At 40.2% G+C, this 22824-nt stretch overlaps 1 protein-coding gene across 1 annotated transcript; it reads right to left on the bottom strand.

Annotated features, from left to right (window-relative positions):
- Positions 1 to 3024: 3024 nt before the first annotated feature.
- On the bottom strand, positions 3025 to 8075 carry LOC131255089 (ribonuclease 3-like). Its single transcript, XM_058255787.1, has 4 exons — positions 7916 to 8075; positions 5000 to 5152; positions 4467 to 4659; positions 3025 to 3499 (listed from the first exon to the last, which is right to left on the bottom strand). The coding sequence occupies exons 1-4, from the start codon at positions 8015 to 8017 to the stop codon at positions 3195 to 3197; spliced, it is 753 nt and encodes a 250-aa protein (XP_058111770.1). The 5' UTR covers positions 8018 to 8075; the 3' UTR covers positions 3025 to 3194.
- Between the last annotated feature and the right edge of the window lie 14749 nt (positions 8076 to 22824).

Genomic DNA, 22824 nt, shown 5'->3' with positions numbered 1-22824 from the left:
CGTTCTGCATATCAGTCTGCGGATGATACGTACTGCTAATCTATAATTGGGTGTCAAAACATCGCCACAAAGTCCTCCAAAAATGACTGAAGAACTTAGTGTCACGATCCAAGGTGATGGATTTCAGGACCCCATGTAGCCGAATAACTCCTCGAAAAACTAGATATGTAACATGCGCAACGTCAAGAGTTTACTTGCACAGTATAAAATGAGTCATCTTGGAAAATTTATCAACCACAACGAAGATAGAATCCACTCCACGTTGGGTCCATGGGAGATCTAACACAAACAAATCCTCTCAAGGGCCATCGGGAACAGGAAATTGAGTGTATAGTCCAGTGTTTTGTGACCGCCCCTTAGATGCCTGACACACGTGACACTGTTACACTGATCTTCCCACATCCCATTTTAACTGTCACGCCCCAAACTCATTGAACGGACTTAAAAAAATTTCAAGATCCGAATCCAGAGCTGACAGCCTCCATAGCACCCCATTCTTAGTTCCTAGCTCACATATGCCAAGTTCCGATCCTAAGATCGCATAAGAAGGATTTTTTAGGATGATGTTTTTTTTTATACATGACCATAACCACAAGTGTTCTAAAACCAAAAACATCATCACATTTCTACTAAAATATTTGTTCGATTACAGTGTTGGAAGGGAAATACTTGATATAACAAAAGTCCAAAAGATCAGGCACATGCTGCTATGGTCTATCATAACTTACACGTAAACAACTTGCATAAGCTTACTACGAAACTTAGAGAGTGCATGCTTGTGTGCGCAATGCATGTGCCAAGCATACAAACATCAGAGTAAGCGAAAATGATACAAGGCTAAACTGGCAAGTCCATGAATATTATCAGTCATACCTAGGCTATGCGATGCAGGAGCCTACATGGTCAAATGTCAACATATGCTAATGATGCAATTTAACATGTCAATCCTCCACTAGTCCACATATTAGAGTAGTTCTCAATTGGATCATCACCGAGGTCCAATACACTACTAACATTGGTCGTCGCCCATCGTGCGCAAGACAAAGTGAGTGCAAAAGATCTTACTATCTGCATCGTCAGTGGTACACAGAAAACCACCCGGCTCATCGATAACAAACACATTTCATGAGATGGTCAAACTCAACCTAACATATAGCCCTCTACACACGGGCAGGTAAGATCAAACCCCCTTTCGATTGACCTCGACACAGTGGGAGACGTAGCCTACCATTAAATACAACACCAACGTTGGTGCTAAGTTCTACACTATGCAATCCGAGTCCGATTCAGATAGCCTCCATCAACCTTTTCCTCTAGCCTTAGATAGTATCAGACACAAGTCTAATAGGTGCATTACATAATTTTGTTGTGTGGACCATAAATGACAAATCCACTCCATCTGTCAAATTTCTCATCTGATTTTATGATACGAGCCCAAAAATGAGGTCCATACAAAGTTTTTTTTTTTTTCTTTTTTTTTTTTTTTTAAACATACACACCCACGCACGCCTTAGTGGGATTTCACCACCTATGGGTATCAAACACAATACCTCGTGTTGAAACTCCTCGAAGTCTACCACTGAGGTAAGGACTCGAACCTAGATACAAAGCTTAATTGGGCCGAACGAACAGAGCCCCACTTGGGATTGAATGGTCTCGCTCAAACATTTATTGAGCCACGGGATGTTTGTGACAAATCCATTCCATCCATCTGTTTTTCCAGCTCATTTAGGAAATTGCTTAAACAAGAGGCAGACCCGAAGCTCAACTGGGCCACATGATAGGAAACAGTACTGAGACTGAATGTCCACCATTGAAACATCTTAGGGCGAACACAGGGCCCACTTTGAGCTTTGGATCTGCCTTATTTTCTAGCACACAGAGTTAAGTTTACTTGGCATCAAGGTGGGCCCCATGTACGGTTAGACTTAAGTTTACTTGGCAGTTAATGTCAATCAATGTGCGAGCCAGAGGTTTGGCCTACGTTTAAGTCATTTAAGGGAAGAGGGTGAAGGTTGATCGATCGTGGGTAATGCCACCGTGATGTTTTTGTTACAAAACCATTTCACCCTAACGTTTTGCCAACTCATTTTAGGGCATGGAATAAAGAATGAAGCTGATCCAAAGTGGAAGTTGGCCAAACTAACACCAAACAGTGGGGATTAAACATTTGCCGTTGAAATATTAGTGGGACCATGAGATGTTTGTGAGAAATCAATTTCATACATCTGTTTTTCTAGCTCATTATGGCAAGGGCTCAAAATGGAGGCCAATACTAAACTCCAATCAGCCAATACATTTTTTTGTTCTAGCTCATTATGGGAAATCAACGCTTACCATTGAAAAATCTTTGGGCCATCATGTGGCCCACTTCAAGTTTGGTATCTACTTAATTTTTGGCCCATACCTTAAAATAAACTGGCAAAATATATAGATAAATGAGGTGGATTTCTCATAAACAATAAGGTGGGCCTCATGTATGGTCAGGGGCTACGGTGGCACGCACATGAATCTAATGCTAGCGGTTTGACAGCTGACGGTGTAAACTATACTGATTTTGAAAATAGTTTTAAAAGTAATAAATTTTTTAGTTAGAAGTCGAAAAGGCAGATGGCTCTCTTGTTGGGGACCACGGAATATCACATAAGTGAATCTAGGAGAGTAATCAAATCGCATCAAGCAAAACACAAGGATAACACATTGATCTAATGTGAAAAAACCCTTTCGAAAAAAACCACTGCAGGAAGCGACAATTGATCACCATAAAAGCAGAAATTACAAAGAAAAAGAGCTTAAAACATGATTTTCCAAAATTCTCAATTGCATCGAGCTATGTTCGATGGCATCGAAGGTGCCATGGAACACCCTCAATGGCATCAAAAAATGCCTGATAGTCCAGTGACCAACCAGAGCAAAACTAGAAAATCTCAATGGAATGAAGCACAGTTTGATGTCGTCGAAGGTGATATAGAACAGTACTGTCGATGACAGCGACAAGCCCTACATTGGACCAGATTTAAGACATCAAATACAACATCCAGGGAAAAATCCCTTTTAATTTCTTTTATTCTAAGGAGTAGCCGGATAAAGCAAACACGCTGCATACAACAAAGCTTACACCAGAAAATCCAACATCACACTTACATTTCCTAGCACTAGAGGGCAACGGAAGAAACCGTGATAAGTGGCCAAGATCATTCGGAGAGGGATGTGGGCATTTGGATGGGGTTGAAAGATTCGGAAGTGTCTTTCATCATGTTGTAGGTGAATGAACTGAACGTGACCTTGTCCTCACACGTGAATTTAGGATACACAGGGCAATTGATGATTGTGGTAGCATTCTTGTTCACACAGAACCAGACCTGAGAGAGCTGAGATTTTTTAATAAACCACCACTCCGTGGTCTCGACGCAACGCATGGCTGTTTTCTTTCCGACTGCATCATTAATGGCAGCAAAGAGCCAGCTTGAGTCGTGCTCTTTGTCGTTAGGCAAGATATCTGGGAAAATCCATGTAAGAAAAGATTAAGAGAATCGACATTGGAACAATTTCAATAAATTAACATAAAGCTAAGGACTGTGAAAATAAAAAATCATTCGAACTTATTGTTGTCCCACGGTCCACATATCTAGCATTCATCTCGTGGTGAGAAAAATGTTCGGTTAGAAAACAAAAGCATTCTACTTAAGTGGACCTGCTGAAATTGCTAGTAGTAAGCGCATGTGGTGCGTCATCATTATCAGTGGATGTGAGAAATGTAAGACTCTTCTCAGGTGGGCCACATATGATCATCGATTTATATATAATCGTTGGATTATTAAGATTGAGTGATTCAGTTGACCTCACTATACTTATGATCATTACAAATAAGTTTAGGACAGGACGCTTAAACTATAATTCCTATTCATGGTTATTAAGCTGAATATGGAAACCTACGATGTGGAGACTTCTAACCATCTTTCTTATAAATACATATATTGGTCCATTCACCAACACAAGAGAGAAAATCATAATCTCATTAAAGGTTCTCCTAAGAATGTGAGATGCAAAAAATTAAGATACATCGAAGAATGAAGAGTGTCTTTTTAATCAAGTACGTTTTAATTTTATGGCATTGAATCTTCGTTATTAATGCATAGACAATTCATCGATTCGTCAATTCCACAATACAGATTAACAAAAATACCCTATATGCATGTCAAAGCTGGTAGCTCTCTCTGCTTTCAGACCATTTACCTGGAAGCACCCACCATATGAATTAGGCAAAAATCCATCGTTCGAAGATTGTCTCATGCAAAGGTTTTAGACCATTGTTTCTAAATCAACTTTTTATGGACGGTGAGATCTCCAACAAGTGAATTTTTTTCCCATGTTGCCCCATCTACGGTAGTATCTCACATATATACAGTATGGATCAGTCCGTTGATGAGGAAACTTTCTGTGTGAGTGCATTGCAAAGAGCTTACCTGCTCTTCTCAGCTTGGAGAGCAAATCGACCGTTGATCGCAGTTGCAAGGCCCCGTTAAAGTACTGAAATTGGCTCAGCCCCGTACAATTACCGTACGGTTCCCACAGACTTTTCCAGCTTTCCAGACCGTTGTTGCTTGGACATGAGATGTTCGGCCAATACGCGTACATGTCACTGATAATCCTAGCAACCTGTTGTGCGGTTGTGATCAACACCACCAAACATAAAGTTAAAAAAAGAATCAAGTAATGCATTGTTTCAGAAGATATGGCTCTTCTGATTACCAGATGGGCCACCCACGTAGGTTGAATTTGGACCGTCTATTTAGTTTGTAAATGTGTACAAACTGATGAGTAGACGGTTGTGAGTCTACGGCATGAATAAGGACACTGATGAGCAGACTAGCCCGATGGAACTAGGCAATTGAGACCGTCTGATGATGTAGCTTAGTTCGTGGCCCACGTCCCACACGTGTTCCACGCTGGCAAGTGTGCCGGAGATGGGCTTGGATACGAAAGTAGAAGAACGTACCTGATTCACATTGAATTGAGTAGTGACATTGCATTTTGAGACGAGCTCTCCTGAATTTTTAGCAGGATACATGCCCTCAATGAGAAAGTCTATCTCTGGTTCACCTGTGGTGGGAAGGCAGCATCCTTCTTTCCTACAATATGCTCCTGGCCACTGCAATATAAATCCAACGGCCAAAAAAAATTAATAAGAAGGTTGGGTCATAACCCAAATTTATTTATTTCTACCAAATTATCCCAAATTGCCTCTATTAAGCATAAATGCATGATTTGATTTGTTCACATGGATGTAGCCTCAGTAGTTTTAAGTGGTAATGACTGGAAGTGGGTGATGATGATTAGGGGTGCACACTATTTGGTACGGTCCGGTTTTGGGGTGAAACTGGAACCAAACCATTCTCACCTATTCCAGAAAAACTAGAACTGGACCTGGACCGTTTGCACCCTAGAACCGAATCGGAACTCGATAGTAAAAAAACAGTTCGGTTCGGTTCAGTTTTACGGTTATGGACTTTTTATAATCTAATCCAATTGCATAATTTGTTTTTATAATCCAGTCAATTGCATGATTTTTTCATAGTCCAAACCCATTAGATAGTTATTGAGAGACAGAGAGGCCACCAAAGAAGATGCGAATAAAGAAAGATTTGTATTTTATTTTACTTTTTCTACGTTTTATATTTAAAAAAATAATAATAATGTTTATTGACTGAGGGATACGATTCCAGGTTCGGATCCAAGGTTTGGTTCTACCCTCCGGTTTACAGTCTGGTTCGCCTCTACATAACTCCAAACCAAGAGCTGAACCGAACTAATTAGTTATTTGATTTTCGAAACCGGAACAATGCGCTTCATAACCCGTTTAGTCGGTTCTAGTCTGGTTTGCCGGTTCCACCGGTTCCGTGTGCACCCCTAAAGATGATAAACCATTGCTAAAAAATTAAGGATATCTCACTCGTCAGGTGGGCCATACATGTGCATGGAATGAGTAAGAAAATCACAAATAGCCTATATTCATCATACACAGGCCATCCTGGATTTTGAGACAACCTAATCAGCGAATCTTTAGGGAATATCTCTTCGGATCTAATAAGTGCATGGCCCCACTTGTCAGAACGTTGTGCATATCCTCGGGTAGAGAAGAGGTTCATATAAATTACTCTCACATGATTGCAGCATTTCTCTGGGGAAAGCAGAATGGGTGGTGACCCCACCATGGTTTTTAACACCATGGTGGAAGCCCAGGCTATGCTCGATGGGCCAACGGTTTATACAAACTTAAGACTATCTAATATTATCATAGATTCTAGTTGAATAGATGTGATCAATTGCAGAGGTATTTTCATATTTGATAGACTTGCATAAACATAGAAAGATATATAAAATGGGGGAGCCCACGATGGCTATTATTGCTGATGTGGTCTCCAACCCCCGAGCCACTAACCCATGGAAAATCTGGTCCCGCGTGGGGAGCATCTAGAAATGAGTGGCTGTCTCAATTTCAAAATCTCTCACACCCTCCGTGGGGTCAATTTGGTAGCGGATGGTCTGGTTAAAATGGCCAGCGACAGTTGTCCCAACAAGGTATACAGTAACAGAGCAGAGCTCCTTAGGTAGGTTCATTAGGGGCTCTTTAGCCCTAGATAATCCGGAAGGCTCTTTAGACTTTATATCCTCTAACACCCCTTTTTTTTTGGGGGGGGGGGATTACACACCATGTTAGCCACCCCTGCTAGGGATCGATGTCTTTTTGCAATGAAATCTGTCGTTTCCGAAAAGAAAAAGAAAAAAATCCCCCAAAAGCGCACCAATATTCTCTTACACCCTCCCTAAGCAGTCAAGCTGTACCGTACCATAACAGAGCAGAGCTACCTAGGTTCATTAGGGGTTCTTTAGCCATAAATAATGCGGGAGCTGAGGCTTTTAGAAGAAAAAAAAAAAAAAAATAAGAAGAAGAAGAAGAAGAACATTAAGGAGGGGAAATGAGAGAGGGCTTGGTTTCCTGATGTGGGGGAATTTTGTTGGCCTCTGGCCTTTTCTTTCAGGTCCCTTTGGCAGGGGTTTTTTAAATGGATTCATATGTTAGGTGGATCCTCGTGTTTTTTTTATTTTTTATGGGGGAAGGTGGGGTGGGGTTTCACGGGAATGTATGATGTCTTTTTGCAATGAAATCTGTCGTTTCCGAAAAGAAAAAGGAAAAAAATTCCCCCAAATGCGGACCACTATTCAACTATCCCGCGGGAGAGCATCCAAATGCACATTGGCATTCCGGCCATGCGCCCGTTGGAAACCGAAGTTGGGATTTCCGCTACTGATTCACCTACAGAAAATCGCTTGCCTAGCTGACTTCGATAGAATGAGTACATTATTACAAGATCCACCCCATCCATCAGGTGCACCACCCTACGTTTGTTTGGGGACCCAACATTCACGTCATTTCAACACTCTGATAATCTACACCGTGATAATCACTTGAGATGGGAAGTCCAACCATTAAACCATCAAAATTGCGTGTGGAATCCATGGTAGTTCCCATATTCCATCCAATCCACTCATCAAAAGCACGACACCTGGATGAATGGATTCACCAAAAATCAGGAGATTACAATACTCATATGGTCCATATCAAGTGAATTTAGAAGTCATAGGTATGGTTTCAGACCATTTTCTATGGTCTGCCCCCACCTAAGTATTGGTTTGGACTGATGGTCTGGGATTCATAGTCAAAATATGGTGGCCCACCTGATGGATATGGTGGATTGATGCATGTTAGTTCCAAGTGGCGCCCTCCACGTGCCTGTAAAAGTCAGGCTAGACGCCGGCCGTCCATCCACGGACGGCTGAAGATTGAGCTACACATGCAATTCTGGTGTACAACGAGTGCACATGAAGACAGCTAATGAAAAGACAAACATACCATGAGAACATAGTAGAAGAAATCGAAGTCTGCAGCTACAATGGCTCCAGAGCAAAAGAGAATAGCCAAAATGAAAGAAGCTGATGGAATGCGAGTAGCCATTTCTTCCAGAGGCTTGAATGGGAAGGATGCTTCTCCTCCCACATTTATAGACAGCTGTGAAAGGTGGATGTGGTGTGGACCGTCCACCGCCTAACCTTTAAACGTGAAACATGATAGTTTTACACATCGCGATTTGGTTTAATTGTGAGAGATCTGAGCCGTTGATACGATTGGCCTAAAAGTTTGGAGCGGCCTACTTATGAGGTAGGTGGCATCTGTACGTTGGAGAGACGATAGCCAACGGTACAAATTCAACTTGAATGATAGCCTCGTATTTTTAGTCGGCAGAGCTGATTTTTAAGTATAGGAAACATCCACTGATGGACCTTTTGATGAACGACCAGGATGTGTCAACACATGTGAAGAATCCGCACGTGTGGAGCATTTGGGATTGGCCAATGTATATGGTGGTGTAGTAACTTTATTTCTTCACCAATTATTTTCCCTCCAATAGTGTTCCACGTGTCATGAGGAATCTATTCACGTTGTAAACGAGCTCAAAAAGCGAACGTAGATAGGATTTTGTTTGCGCATTAAAAAAAATACTTGAAAATTTTTAGGATGAAAAAGCTGAGTGAGGGCCATCTTGATATACATGTCGTATCACATCAGATTATTGGATTTGAATACATACTGTTGAAAACTTACGCGGTAGAAATTTTGGGTTCAGATGGTATTTAAGTGTTTTACTTTTATAGATGTTTAGATGGTTTAATGTATAAAGCGGATCCTCAACTTGCCACAAACAGGCAACTCATTTTCTGTGCATTGTGATTGGTACATGTCAGTACTGTTGCATTAAATATGAATTGGCCCGATGAAATTGCAATAATCATTAATATTTTGTTTGTATCAAGTAAAGGATTGAGATGACAAATAAACATCATTATTTGTGCCTATGATGATTTTAGCTTTCAATGGTTAAAGTCTACTAGAACCGTTCTAGGCCACTTTTGCTTTTGGATTTGCCTCATTTTTAAGCCCATGCCCTAATGTGAGCGATATGAAATGGATGAAAGGTATCGATACGATATGTTTATCATGGTGGGGCCATAATTTTTTAATATAAAAACACGTAATATTCACTACAAGAGGCGAGGATTTACACCGATTTACGAATGGCAGTTCCTCCATCAACCAAACACCTACGAGAAGTTGGTCCCTTACTGTGAGCCTCACCTTGATTTATGTTTTTCATATTCATGCCATGCGCCGGTTTTAGTTTTACCCTATCATTTTAGGACATGTGCCCAAAAATAAAGAAGATTTAAATCTGAGGTAAACCATACTATAAGTAAGTAACTGTGGTGATTGGATGCCCTCCATTAAAATCTATCTAGACCCCTAATATTTCGATAATATTTATTTGCAGCCAACCCGTTGATAAGGTCATATAATCCTCAAAGAAAGGAAAAAATAAATATCATCTTAATTGAAAACTTACGTGGCTCATTAATACTCAATCACCACTATTTTTGACTTGATAATTGGATTTGCATCATTTTCAGACTCTGCCCTAAATTACCTGACAAAGCAAAACGGATGGACAGTATGGATATAGAATACATACATCAAGGCCCAAGGTGGGCTAGGGCAAGGGCCGTACCTAATCCAGTTGCCCTCGCCAGGTGGGCAAAGAGAGTATACGGTGGTGATAGAAAAGGACCTCATGTCACAGTGGAGCACGTGCAGTAGACTGGTCTGGGTGGAGGTCCCAGCATTTTATAAAGTAGTTGGGGGGTATGTCGAATAATTGTACGCCAGGCCCACACGGCATTAGTGGATCCCTGACTGTGGGACCACCTTGATGCATGTGCCTTAAATACACACCGTCCATTTATTTTGACAGTTAATTTTAGAGCATGATCCAAAAACGAAGTAAATGTAAGTCTCACGAGAACTACATGATGAGGAAACCGCGGTGATTGACCATTAAAAACTTCTTTTTAGTCACAATTTTTGGATGACCTTATCAATTATAGGTTTGATGGCAAATAAAAATTATAATGGCCTCGGAAAGTTTTTAGTGATGGGTATTCAATTACCATTATTCCCTACGGTGTGGTCCACTTGAGATTTAGATGCACTTCATTTTTTGAATCATGCCTTAAAATAAGGATGTCGTGGATGTAAGGCACATACACCAAGGTAGGCCCCACAGTCCGGGATACGCCCACCTCGGTTGATCCGGGGATCCGCCTAGCCACTGCCTGGTGAGGCCTCTTTGTCAAGGAACCGGGTGCAGGAGCAGATGAGATGAGACCCGGATCCATCAGACGTGGGGCTGTGGGGTGATCGTATGTGTCTTAAATCCACACCATTCAACCATTTTCAAAGCTCGTTTTAGGACATAATCCAAAAAATAAAGTATACCCAAATCTTAGGTTGATCACACCACAGGAGATCGTCATGATCGAATTCCCACCATTAAAAACATCATTGAGTCTACTAGAATATTTATTTGCTATCCAACCTGTTGATGCGGTCACAAAGACCTATATTAAGAGACACAAATATTATCTTGATCCAAAGCTCACAAGAAGTTTTTAACTATCAATTATCATTTTTCCTGTAGCATGGTCCATCTGAAATTTGGATCTGCTTTATTTTTGTGTATCTGCTTTATTCCTTGGATGATGCCTAAAACGAGTTTTCAATATAGATGGACGGCGTGAATGTTGTCTCATACATCAAGGTGGCCCACAGTCACGGGTCCCACGCACCACCGTGGATCCTGCCCACCGAGTATACATACAAAGTGACCTCTCCACGGCACAGATTAGCCCTAACTGTCCATCGTTTGGATTCCTCGTACAGGAAGTGGATTGCGTCCTGCCGCCCACCATGATGTATGGGTTTTATCCACGCCGTCCATCCATTTTTACAGATCATTTTAGAATAAGAGCCCAAAAATGAAGTAAATCCAAGGCTCAAGTGGACCACACAGTGGGAATTGAACGACTACCATTAAAAACTTCTTAAGAGCATCAGAAGTTTTGGATCTGGCTGATATTTTTTTGGTCCCTTCATCCAGGTCTATATGACTTTATAAACAGATTGGATGGCAAATAAACATCACAGATGCCTTTTAAATATATTTCAACGGTGTCTGTCATTACCACCGCCATTTCCTGTGTAGTGGTCCACTTGAACTTTAGATCTGCCTTATTTTTTAGCCTATTATCTAAAATAATCTGAAAAAAAATGTATAGACGGCATGGATCAAATCTATACATCATGGTGGGCCCTACGTAGCCCCTGCCTGGACGGATTACTGTCCAACCGGGCGCAGGACGCAATCCACTTCCCCTCATACGCATCACAGCTCATTTATCAGGTGGGCGGCACCTGTACCAGAAGTGGGATGTTGGACAGACGATAGCGAACGGTGCATATTCAACTTGAATAATAGCCAAATAATTTAGTGGGCAGAACTGATTTTTTAGGATAGGAAACATCCACTGATGGACCTTTTGATGAACGACCAGATTTTGTGACACGTGAAGAATCTGCGCGTGTGGGGCATTTGGGTTTGACGCATGGTGATGGGTGTATAATAACTGTATTCGTTTACCAATTATTTCGTATTTTACAATACTCCTATCTTATCCACCTGATTTATGTGTTTCATGAGGAAGCAGATGCCGCCCTTCCACGCGCTGAAGTATCGTTTTTATCAAGCATTAATGGTGATGACGACAACCATGATTGAAACCTTCTTAGGGCCCACTATAGTGAGAATGATACAATGTCAATTTGATTCTATAGTTTAGTAGTACATCGGAGACACTCCACCTAAAATATCAACTTGATAAGGCATGAATGATCCTTAAGAACTGAACCTGAACTCCATACCTTATCCCAAACCATGACCAAACCTAAGTCACCCTATTACCTGTTTCTGAACCATTTTTCAACCGATTCTGAGCCATAACCAAACTACTTCTAAGTCATCTTTAGGCCCAAAAAAGCCCCCAAAAAAGTCCAAAAAGCCCAAAAACCTATATCCAGAGCCCAAAAATAGATGCCCACCAGGTAGAGTTCGAAGTCAACGGTAGCCAGGCGGTAATCGGACTACCGCCGACGGTAATTCAATTACCACCCTGCCTCAACAGATGTGCCCCTCTGAGCCACAGCTGTTCGTCCCTCCCAAAGTCAACTCTTCTATAAAATTACTCCTAGAATTCACCCAACTTATCATCCTATGAAGCCCAAAGACTAATAAGAGAGTGTCATGTAACATTACCCTCCTCTCAACCAATATTAAGTTGTTATATCATCATTCACCCTCTAAAGCCCTTAGAATTACCAAAATGTCATTCCAATAGGCTATAAATGCCCTTCATTTCTTCTCATTTCACACCAACCAACTACCAAGTAAACCCCCACCAAGAGAAAGAGAGTAGGAGAGAGAGAGAGAGAGAGAGAGAGAGAGAGAGTAAGCAAGTGAGAGTGATGAGTATTCGAGTTTTCAAACCTCTATCTTTCTAGCCTCCTTAGCCATCCCTTAGCTTTCTCACTTCCATTTGAACCTTCCAATAACAGTGCACTAAAACATCCAAGTCTTTTCAAGTGCAAACCAAAGATCAAATATTCATCATTAATACTCATATCACATCATTATTTCCCTTATCAACCCCCCGTTTCTCTAAATCACCATCGAATGTATGCTCTGTGACTTGCCAGGACCCTGGATCCTGTCACATTAGAAATTCATAGTAGTGTAGTCCATACTCCACCATCATCATCATCTGTTTAAAATTCCTCTAGACAATCTCGGACGTATGCTCTGTGGCTTGCCGGATTATCGGATCCTGCCATATCAGAAATTTGAGTCTGCCTAGTCTTATCTAATCTTATCATTCTATCCCTTGAGAATATTTTACCACACGAAGTAGAGACCGTACATCCGTACGGGCAGAGAGGGTGCTTAATACATTCTCTCTTTGTAATCGAGGTCACTTACTCAGAATCTCAGACCGCAAACCAGGAGTCAATCTAAAGCAAAAGCGTCTTTTGAATTCTCTTGTTTTACATATTCTGCAGGTTCTAGCCAACTACAGGATTTTGAGTTAAGCGGCTAGAGGTGACTCCAAATCTATTACATCGTCAATCCAAATCAGCCTAATCACCCCCATCATAAAAACCACACAAAATCAACGTAGGCGCCGACTTCCCAATGTTCACACCTCCAAAAAGTTTTATTGGTGGGCATTTAATTCCCAAATGTGTGGCCTGCTTGAGTATTGGATTTGTCTCATTTATTAAGACTTTTATGCCCTAATGCATCTCACACCCACTTATAAGGAGCGCATTAGGTGCGGCTGCAGCCTCACCCAAGCTGGTGTGGCCCTTACCATGGGGCCCACCTTGATTTATGTATTTTATATCACCACCATCCATCCATTGGGCTAAATTATTTTAGGAGATGAGTTCAAAATTAAAGAAAATCCAAATGTTAGGTATTTCATGCTATAGGAAACTATGGTGATTGCATGTCCTACCATTAAAAACTTCTAAAGGACACCATAATGCTTTGGTAATGCATGCTTGTTTGCCAGCTAACCTATTAATAAGGTTACATAAATATAGGCAAAGGAAAAAATCAAATATTAGCTTAATGCAAAAATTTTATACCCATTCATAGTAAAGCATACGATCTACTTGAAAAATTATTTTACTATATATATATATATATATATATATATATATATATATATATATATATATATATATCTGTGTGTATGTGTGTGTGAGCTCACTCACTAATTAATTGTGCATTAAATTATAAAAACATTTCTTTCATAAGCTTAAAAGGAATTTTACTAGATTAACAGACAAATTTTTTTCACACCTGTTTTCATTTTTCATGGCCCACCAAAGTTTTGGATCAAAGTAAAATTTGGTCTCGGAATTTCATAAGGTGCTGCTTTAAATAAACTGTTCAAATTTTGAAGTGACATCACATATAATGAGTTCTCAAAAAAGTTCACATGAGTTCCATGCGAACTGATGCGCAGCTGAGCATTCCAATATATATATATATATATATATATATATATATATATATATATATATATATATATATATATATATATATGAAAAAGGTTCTATGTGGTTGAGCTCATGGGAACTTCCCATGAGGTCAAGCTGTGTGGGCTCACTGTGATACGTGTCGAACATCTACCCCATCAATCAGATGCACCATTCCATGCTGGGCCTAGGTCTTAAAAATCAAGTCAATCCATGACTTTTGTGGGCCATACTACATACAAAAGTTGAGAGGGGTTACCCTCCATTAAAACATTCATAATCATTTGTTGGGTGCACCGAGAACTGGTTCACAAATCCAACCCATCTATTATGTGTGTCCCACTTGATGAGGGGTCAGACCAAGTTTCAGATGCATCCAAATTTCAAGTGGCCCCACCAAGTGCTTTTATATGTTTTACCCATGTCTTCACATGATTTTAGATGGTATGGCCCACTAGAGTTCTGTATACGGCTGATTTTTGGGATATCCCTTAATTTAAAGGGAACCCATCAAATGCACGGTGTTGATGTTCAACATACATCATGATGGGGCCACACATCTCGACCTCATGGGAAGTTCCCATGAGCTCAACCACATAGAACCTTTTCCCTATATTACCTGCACTGTCCTTTTTGTGAGGGGTACGTATATATTGCCTGCACTATCCTTTTTGTGACGCAGCCACAACTTAGTCACTTCCCTCGAAAGCCAGTCAAGAGAGTAATTATGGGAATCGGATTGTGTACCGAGTAACTCAGTACACTAAGGCGTACTAAGTTGACATGCCATGAGCTTATTGGCTCTAAGATGTGGGGTCGCTCCTCATCTCTAAACGTCAAAACAAACACCATTAGCTTCTCTTTCTCTTTATCTTCCGTGCAAGGAGGAAATGTAGAAGGATCTACTGCTCCTCTATCCCCAGCGGAAATTGGTTGCATACCGAGTTACTCAGTACGGTTTTATTGTACATAGTAAACTTAGTTGGGCCCACCTTGAATGTATGTGGTCTATCCAGGCCGTCCATTAGTTTTTACAGGTAATTTAAGGCGTTCAGCTCAAAATTTAAGCATATCCAAAGATCAAGTGGATCATACTACAGGAAACAATAGGAGCAATGATTTCCACCGTTGAAACCTTGGTACGCCCTACGGTGATTTTTATTTGTCATCTAACCTATTCATGATATCATGAAGACATGGATGAAGGGAAAACACCGATATAAGCTTGATCCAAAACTTCTATGACCCTAAGAATTTTTCAATGTTGACATTCAATTCACACTGTTTCTGTGGTGTGGCCCATTTGAACTTTATATATGATTCATTTTTGGGCTCAAGCGTTGAAATTATATGGCAAAATAGATTAACAGAGTGGATAGGATACATAAATCATCGTGAACGTCATAGAATTTAATCAGCAAATTGTTGATTTGTCATGTGCTTAAAATCAAGTTGATTGGACAATCCAGACCTCTGATCAATGGACATGGGTTTGTTGAATCTTGTTCGTTGACTATTTTTTATGCATTTTTCATGCTTAGGTGTCCACCATTGACAGGTTAGAAATATGGTTTCAGTATAGATATTGGGTGATAATATGTCTATCATGTGTCCCACTTTTTATACGGTTGAGATTTGAGGTAGAGGCCGTGTTTGTGGTGGGGGAGCTTCATCTGATTCTTAGCTACAAGTCAGTTGACTCTGCTCTATCAAAACCCTTATTTTGAAATACCAAGTTTGGAGTGGTCGATGGTTGTGAATGATGTATGGATAAAGAAAGAGAATTGAGTTCAGCAAACTTCACCATTGTCTTTTGTATGCTAATGCTGATTTTTATTCAAAAAGAGGAATTGGTCTGTGTTTTGTGAATTCTGGATTCCGCTTTGTGAATTCTGGATTTAAATTATGTTGAAAAAATCAATATTATGTCAAGAATTCAATGATAAAAATGAAGAATTGAGTTTCATGAATTTCATAGTTATGGAATCATTTTTGGTTAGATTCATAAACAAATTGTGCATTTTGGGCTTTTTAATAAAGCGTGATCAACTGCGTTGTTGATAGCAGATAAGTAAGGCTCCTTACTGTACACGTGGCATGAATAGCGAATCCAAATTGTGCAAATAGTGAGAAATGCTATTGATTTGTGGTGTACTCAAAATCTGGTTGAGTGGACAATCAAGATCTCTGATTAATGGACATGGGTTTGTGGAATCATTTAATGTTGGGGAAAAAAAAAATCAATGTTATGTCAAGAATTCAGCGATAAAAATGAAGAATTGAGTTTTTGGTTTGACTCGTAGACAGATTGAAGTATTTTGGGGTTTTTGATAAAGCGTGATCAATTGTGTTGTCAATAACAGATAAGTGAGGGTCCTTACTGTACACGTGGCATGAATAGCGAATCCAAACCGTTCAAATAGTGGGAAACACTTTTGATTTGCTGTATATTCAAAATTAGGTTGATTGGATAATCCAGACCTCTGATTAGCAGACATGGGCCTATGGAATATTTTCCATTGACTACTTTCTTTTACACTTTTACAATACATTAGGTATCTACCAATCGAACATTTAAGAATATAGTTTAAGAGTAGATTTTGGGTGATAATCTATCTACCGTGGGTCCCACATTGGGGTGGCTAGGATTTGAGCTACAAATCATGTTTATAGGTGAGGGGAGCTTCACCTGTTTTCTCACTACAACTCAGTTTGGCTCTACTGCGTTAAAACCTTTAATTTACATGAAGACAAAGAATTAAGTATACTGAATTTTATATTGTTTTTCTTAGAGGAGGGTAGTTACTCCTCTGTTTCGTCCGTGCACGGAAGAGAGAGAAAGAGGGAAAACTTAACAGCGTTTGTTTTGATACGAGAGATGCGGCCCCACATCTAAGAGCGAATAGGCTCGTGACACGTCCTACTGAGTTACTCAGTACACAATCCCATGTGATGATAGAAAAAGACGGCTCATGTTACAGTGGAGCACGTCACGTGTCGTAGATTCGGTCGAACAGATGTCCCAGATATCTAAAAGATAAGAAAGAAGTGGGACATCTGTACTAGCGTCAAACGAAATAATTGTACTAGAGCGGAGGTATACGACTAAGTGGCCTCAACATCTCGCAGATTAGCCCTCCGATGCTTTCATGCAAGTAGGTGCGTGCAGAGACACCATGGTGCGTTTTTTTTATGGAACCGCTCCAGCAATGAATAAACCTATCCATCCATTTGGATTCCTCCTACACATCACATTTCGCACGTATAATAGTTACCACACGTTTGAACGATTAGATTGGTATAATTCAGATAATGCATCTCCTTACGAGCAGCGCCAAGATGCGTTTTACCTGAGAGGTGAATATACTTGAAGAGGGTGGTGGAGACATTCACGGGAGTGTATTAGGTGAGGCCTTTACCACCGTGGGGCCCACCTTGATGCATGCAATAATTGTAGTGGTGAAGCCTCGTACAAAGTGGCCTCTCCGCGTCACAGATCAGTCTCCTGACAATGCTTTCCTGCAACTAGGTGTATGCATGTCCGCGTTTGTAATGCAATCCGTCCTTTGGATTCATCGTACAAATTGGCTGTTGGAAATTGATTGGCTACTGACCCTGTCACTAGCCAATGGCTAAAATGGTCGGTGCTCCGTGGGCCCCACCATGATGTTTGTGTTTCATCCATGCCGTCCACCTATTCTTCTCATTTTATGGTATGAGCCTAAAAATGAGGTTGATCCAAATCTCAAGTGAATATAAAAGTTTTGGATAAGCTGATATAGTTTTAACCGACATGACCTAATCAACATGTTAGATGTCAAATAACCATTACAGTGGGCCCTAGGATGTTTTTAATGTTGGACATTCAATCACTATTGTATTGTTTTCCCATGATGTGGTCCAACTGAAATTTAGATCAAGCCATGAAATTATCTTTCAAAATGGATGGACGGCGTGGATAAAACACATACATCATAGTGGGGTCCACATAGCACCAACCAGTCTGATGGCAGCGTCACGAGCCAAACCGCGTCCGTAGCTGTTAGCCTCACCATGTGGGCCTGCCATAGAAAATTTGGGGATCGGATTATCTATTAGCCACTAACACCTTAGCGGCTGTCTCCCTAAATACCAGGGGTATACATTAATATATTTGTTATATGTCCGTGCTTTCATCTGTTTTTTCATCTCATTTTAAGTTGAAATCCAAAACTTTTAAGGAAGATCCAAGTCTCAGTTGGACCATACCACTAAAAACAGTGATAAACAACAATGAACCATAAAAGTTTTGGATGAAGCTGATCTTTTTATTTATCCTTCGTCCAGATCTTCTTGACATTATCAACCGGTTGGATTGCAAATAGACATCATGAACACCTTACAATGTGCCCTTTGAAATTTTTGATGGTGAGACAGTCACCACTGTTTCCTATTGTGTGGTCCACCTGAGATTTGGATCTCCATAAATTTTTGGGACCTTCTCCTAAAATGGGCTGGAGAAACGGATGGACAGAATGGATATACAAAAAATCATTAAGGTGGGGGTCTACTTAAGCCCTGGACTTGACTAATTTTTTGGCTCATAAATTAAAATGATCTGAGAAAATCGATGAACAGTGTGGATAAAACACTTACATCACGGTGGGCCCCACATAGCCCTGCCCGGACGGATTACCGTCCGGGGGTAACCTAGAGTAAGGCCCGCACCGTTTTGAGTGCGCCACCTAGCTCCCGCGATTTACGCGAGAGGAGATGGATTCTATTATCCTCCTCTTCGGGAGATGCAAGATATGCTCGAGTTTTCATTTTGTAAAAATAGGGTCATGGTCAAGTGATCCAGACCGTTGGTCTATCGGTTTCCAATATGGGTATGTAATCTTTTGTTTCAGTTGTATGTATAGCATCGCTATATTAAATTATTTTTTTCTGAACCGTTCTTTTGAAGATTCCAAATTTAAAGGTTGTGACATCTTGTGTAAGGTATACTACCATTCTGCCTCCAAGAGTTCAATGGTCTGGATCACTGATCCACGTGTCTCACTTATATAAATAAAAAACCATAGGACACCTTTGCATTATTCTCGTGGGAGGATCATATGACGCTGGCGTGTCAGAATAAAGCGGTCTTCGCACGACACGTACCTACAGCAGCTATATACTGGTGTGCGGTACACCAGCCAATCCGCTTCTGAATAAAGCGAGGACGGACGGACTCATGCAGGCTGGGGTATTAAGGAGAGCAAAAGATAAGCACAGATTTTATCTACGCCGTTCATTTATTTTTCCATATTATTTTAGAAAAAAAGCCCGAGACTGTTAAAGATCTAAAGATTATGTAGACCACGTCACATGAAACAACATTGGTAATGATACCCAATGTGGAACGTTACTAGGGCCCACCCGCTGTAATGTTTATTTGCTAGCCAACTTAGGGCTGTACGCCAACCGAGTTCCACTTGACTTGAAAAAGCTCGTCTCGGCTCACTTTGAAGCTGGGTTCAAGTCAAGTTGAATTGGTTTTTTGAGCTTGAAAAAATTTTGAACCAAGTACGAGCTTGTCTAAGATTTAGTGCAAATCAAACCCCAACTTGAACCGGACTAGTTTGGTGACTCAATTATTTTAATATTGATTAATTTTGCTCACCAAGTGTATAATGAAATGACTCAAAAGTGTCAGCACGTGATGAGGAAGGTATGGATATGAAACAAATATCCTTATGCCTTGATTTTGATATTGTCTACCAAGTTTTTGAGAAAATATATGTAAAACAGTTGCTACTATTTTACATGCAGTGAGAAATTAAAAGAGCACTTCATGTGTTTGTAAAAATGCTATATAGGCGAACTTGGTTCAATTTTGGCTTGAACTAGCCTGAGCTATTGACTGAACTCAGCCAAGTTGGCCAATCAAGCTAGAGGACCGAGCCAAGCAAAGTTCAAACTAGGGTTAGCTACTGGCCAAGCCAAGTCGAGTTGTGCCATGCTCAACTTGGTTCAACTCGTGTACACCTCTAAGCTTGATCCATACTTCTGCCCTAATTTTTTTCAATGGTTGGCATTTTATACCCATTGTGTGGTCCACATTTGAAACATCCATGGATTACAGAAATTGTATGGTCTAATATTTTGTGTTTTCAGTCCCTCACAGTAGGCATGACCTTATGAATGGTATGATGGCATACAAACATCAACGGAACCCAAGAGGTTTCAACGATGGGCATTTATTGGCTCACTTTTTCCTATCATGCAGCCCACTTGAGTTTTGAATTTGCCTTACTTTTTGCTCATGTCTTAAAATCATATAATAGACCAGGTGGACAATGTGGATTTCTCACAAACATCATGGTGGGCCCCACCTAGCTTCCGTTGCTAGAAGTACCCGTAAAAGCTCTCGTAGGCCAGACAACAAGCTAATCTCAAAGATGGGCCACACATTAGTATAGCACAGCAAGTTATTGAAAAATCTCCATGATTCCGCTATGATGTATGAATTTTATTCACATTGTCCATCCATTTTGCCAGCTCATTATTTTACAACATAAGCCCAAAATGAGGTAGATCTAAATCTTAAATGGACACACCATGAGAGACAGTGGCGATTCAACACCCACTATTATAACTTCCTAGGGCCCATCATAGTGTTTATTTGCAATTCTAACTTGTTGACAAGTTCATGCTAACATAAAATGAAGGGAAACATAAATATCTACTTGATCCAAAACTTTTGTAACTGATAAAAAAAATTTTAATAGCAGCCATTGAATCACCATTATTTTTCTACAGTGTGGATCACTTGATATTTGATTCTGCCTCATTTTTTAATTAGCTCGTGTCCTAAAATTAATTGACAAAGTGAGTAAAATACATACAATATGGTAGCGATCACAGAGCTTTTCCAGTAGCACACAATACCCATATGATGGCATCTGCGTAGTATACAATCTGCATCCCAGGTTAGCTATTTGGAATGAGTACCATCAGCTCATCTATGGCAATTCTCAGTCATCCAATCAAATCCCACGACCTCAATTTTGTCCCAAGGCATTTTGAAAGTTGTTTGATTCCATGTTTATACATTTCTAGTAGTAACCTACCAACCAATCAAATTCTATCGGGTGAGGGTGAGGTTCATATATCCAATCATTGTATGGCTAAAGTAGAAAATTAAAATTTTATCTTGCTTCCATCCAACTAAATAAAATTTGTATCATCACATTTTAAGTGGACCAATGATCAGAATCATTATTGTGAACACTATGCTATAAGGGCCATCAAATGAAAATCACTTTAATCTAAAGTTTGCGGGCATACCTTCTTTAGAGGAGCATAAAATAATATAAGAAAAGTTTTTCCAAATGGCTCAAATTCAACTCTAAATATCAAAGGATAGAATCATTGTTTAAACGTTTTTACATAAAAATCGCGTAGCTATGATAGTAAGAAGAAAACGAATGGTTAAAATTATTGGAACGTATTAATACGTGGGCTCCACCGGCTAACGCCATACAATGGATCCCAAGCAGTGACAGACGCAAAATGAATTCGAGAAATAATGAGGGTCCTAAACGTGAGACACGTGATTTGGGGATACCGAGACTATAAAGTAGAACAGATGAAATTGAATATGGTAGGAGGGCCTTCCCTTCACAGGACACGTGGCAAGCTGATGAAGCAATAAAGGGCTGTCCTGTCCTAGGGCCCACTGTGATGTTTATTTACCATCCAATCCGTTCATAAAGTCACATGTACCTGTATAGAGGAAAAACAAAAATATTAGTTTGATCAAAAAGTTCTATGCACCACAAAAGTTTCCAATGGTAAGCTACCAATCTCCACTGATTTTTGTGCCTTCAATCCGCTTAATATTTGGGCTTATTTTATAAAATCATCAGCAAAAATGAATGGACCACTTGGATGAAACAAATACATGATCATAGATGGCCCCATAGAGCTCATGGTGGTTGTAGTATTAAATCCACACCCTTATTTTCCCGGGGCGTGGATTAAGTGTACACGGTATCTAGCAACGGGCAGTTCTGTGGGCGGACCATCTCCTCTCTAATCACTTTAACGTGTGAGCACAAAAATGAAGCAGATTAAATGCCAAAGTGGACCACTCCAAAGATAACTCTTACATTTAATGCAACTTGCATTTCATGATTTTTGCATTTAATGCAACCGAAGCTCATTATTTGGTGCGGTCCACTTGAGCGTTGGATATGCTTTTCTTCCTCTTTTTTTTTTTCTTTTTCTTTTCTCTCTTTTTTTTTTTTTTCTTTCACACGTAACTTTAAATGAGTTAAGAAAAGGGATGAACCGCATGGATAACCAGATACGTCATGGTGGGCCCGCCGACAGAACTGGCTGTTCATAGCTAGAGATGGGGGAAACATTATTTTCATTATCTCATTTCATTTTGTGACAAATCCATTCCATTGATTTGTTTTTTCAGCTCATTTTAGGGAGTGACCCAAAAAAGAGGTGGGTCCAAAGCTCACGTGGGCTACATGACAGGAAATAGTGAGATTGAATGTTCACCATGGAGCCATCTTGGGGCTCATTTTGAGCATTTATATTTGACTCATATTTTATCCCACAATTTGAAATAGATGAAGTAGGTGGATTTCTAATAAACATCAAAGTGGGTCCATGTATAGTAGGAGTTAGGGACGTGGATTAGCTACGGACAGGTTGAGATGGGAGACTCACAAGTTACGTCACTAAGTTCTGTGGGATCCACCATGATGCTGTCCATCCATTTGGAGATATCATTT

This window comes from Magnolia sinica, chromosome 1, assembly GCF_029962835.1.
Source record: "Magnolia sinica isolate HGM2019 chromosome 1, MsV1, whole genome shotgun sequence".
NCBI lineage: Eukaryota > Viridiplantae > Streptophyta > Magnoliopsida > Magnoliales > Magnoliaceae > Magnolia > Magnolia sinica.
The sequence above is the reverse complement of the archived record's forward strand: the minus strand, read 5'-3'. Positions and strand labels throughout refer to the sequence as shown.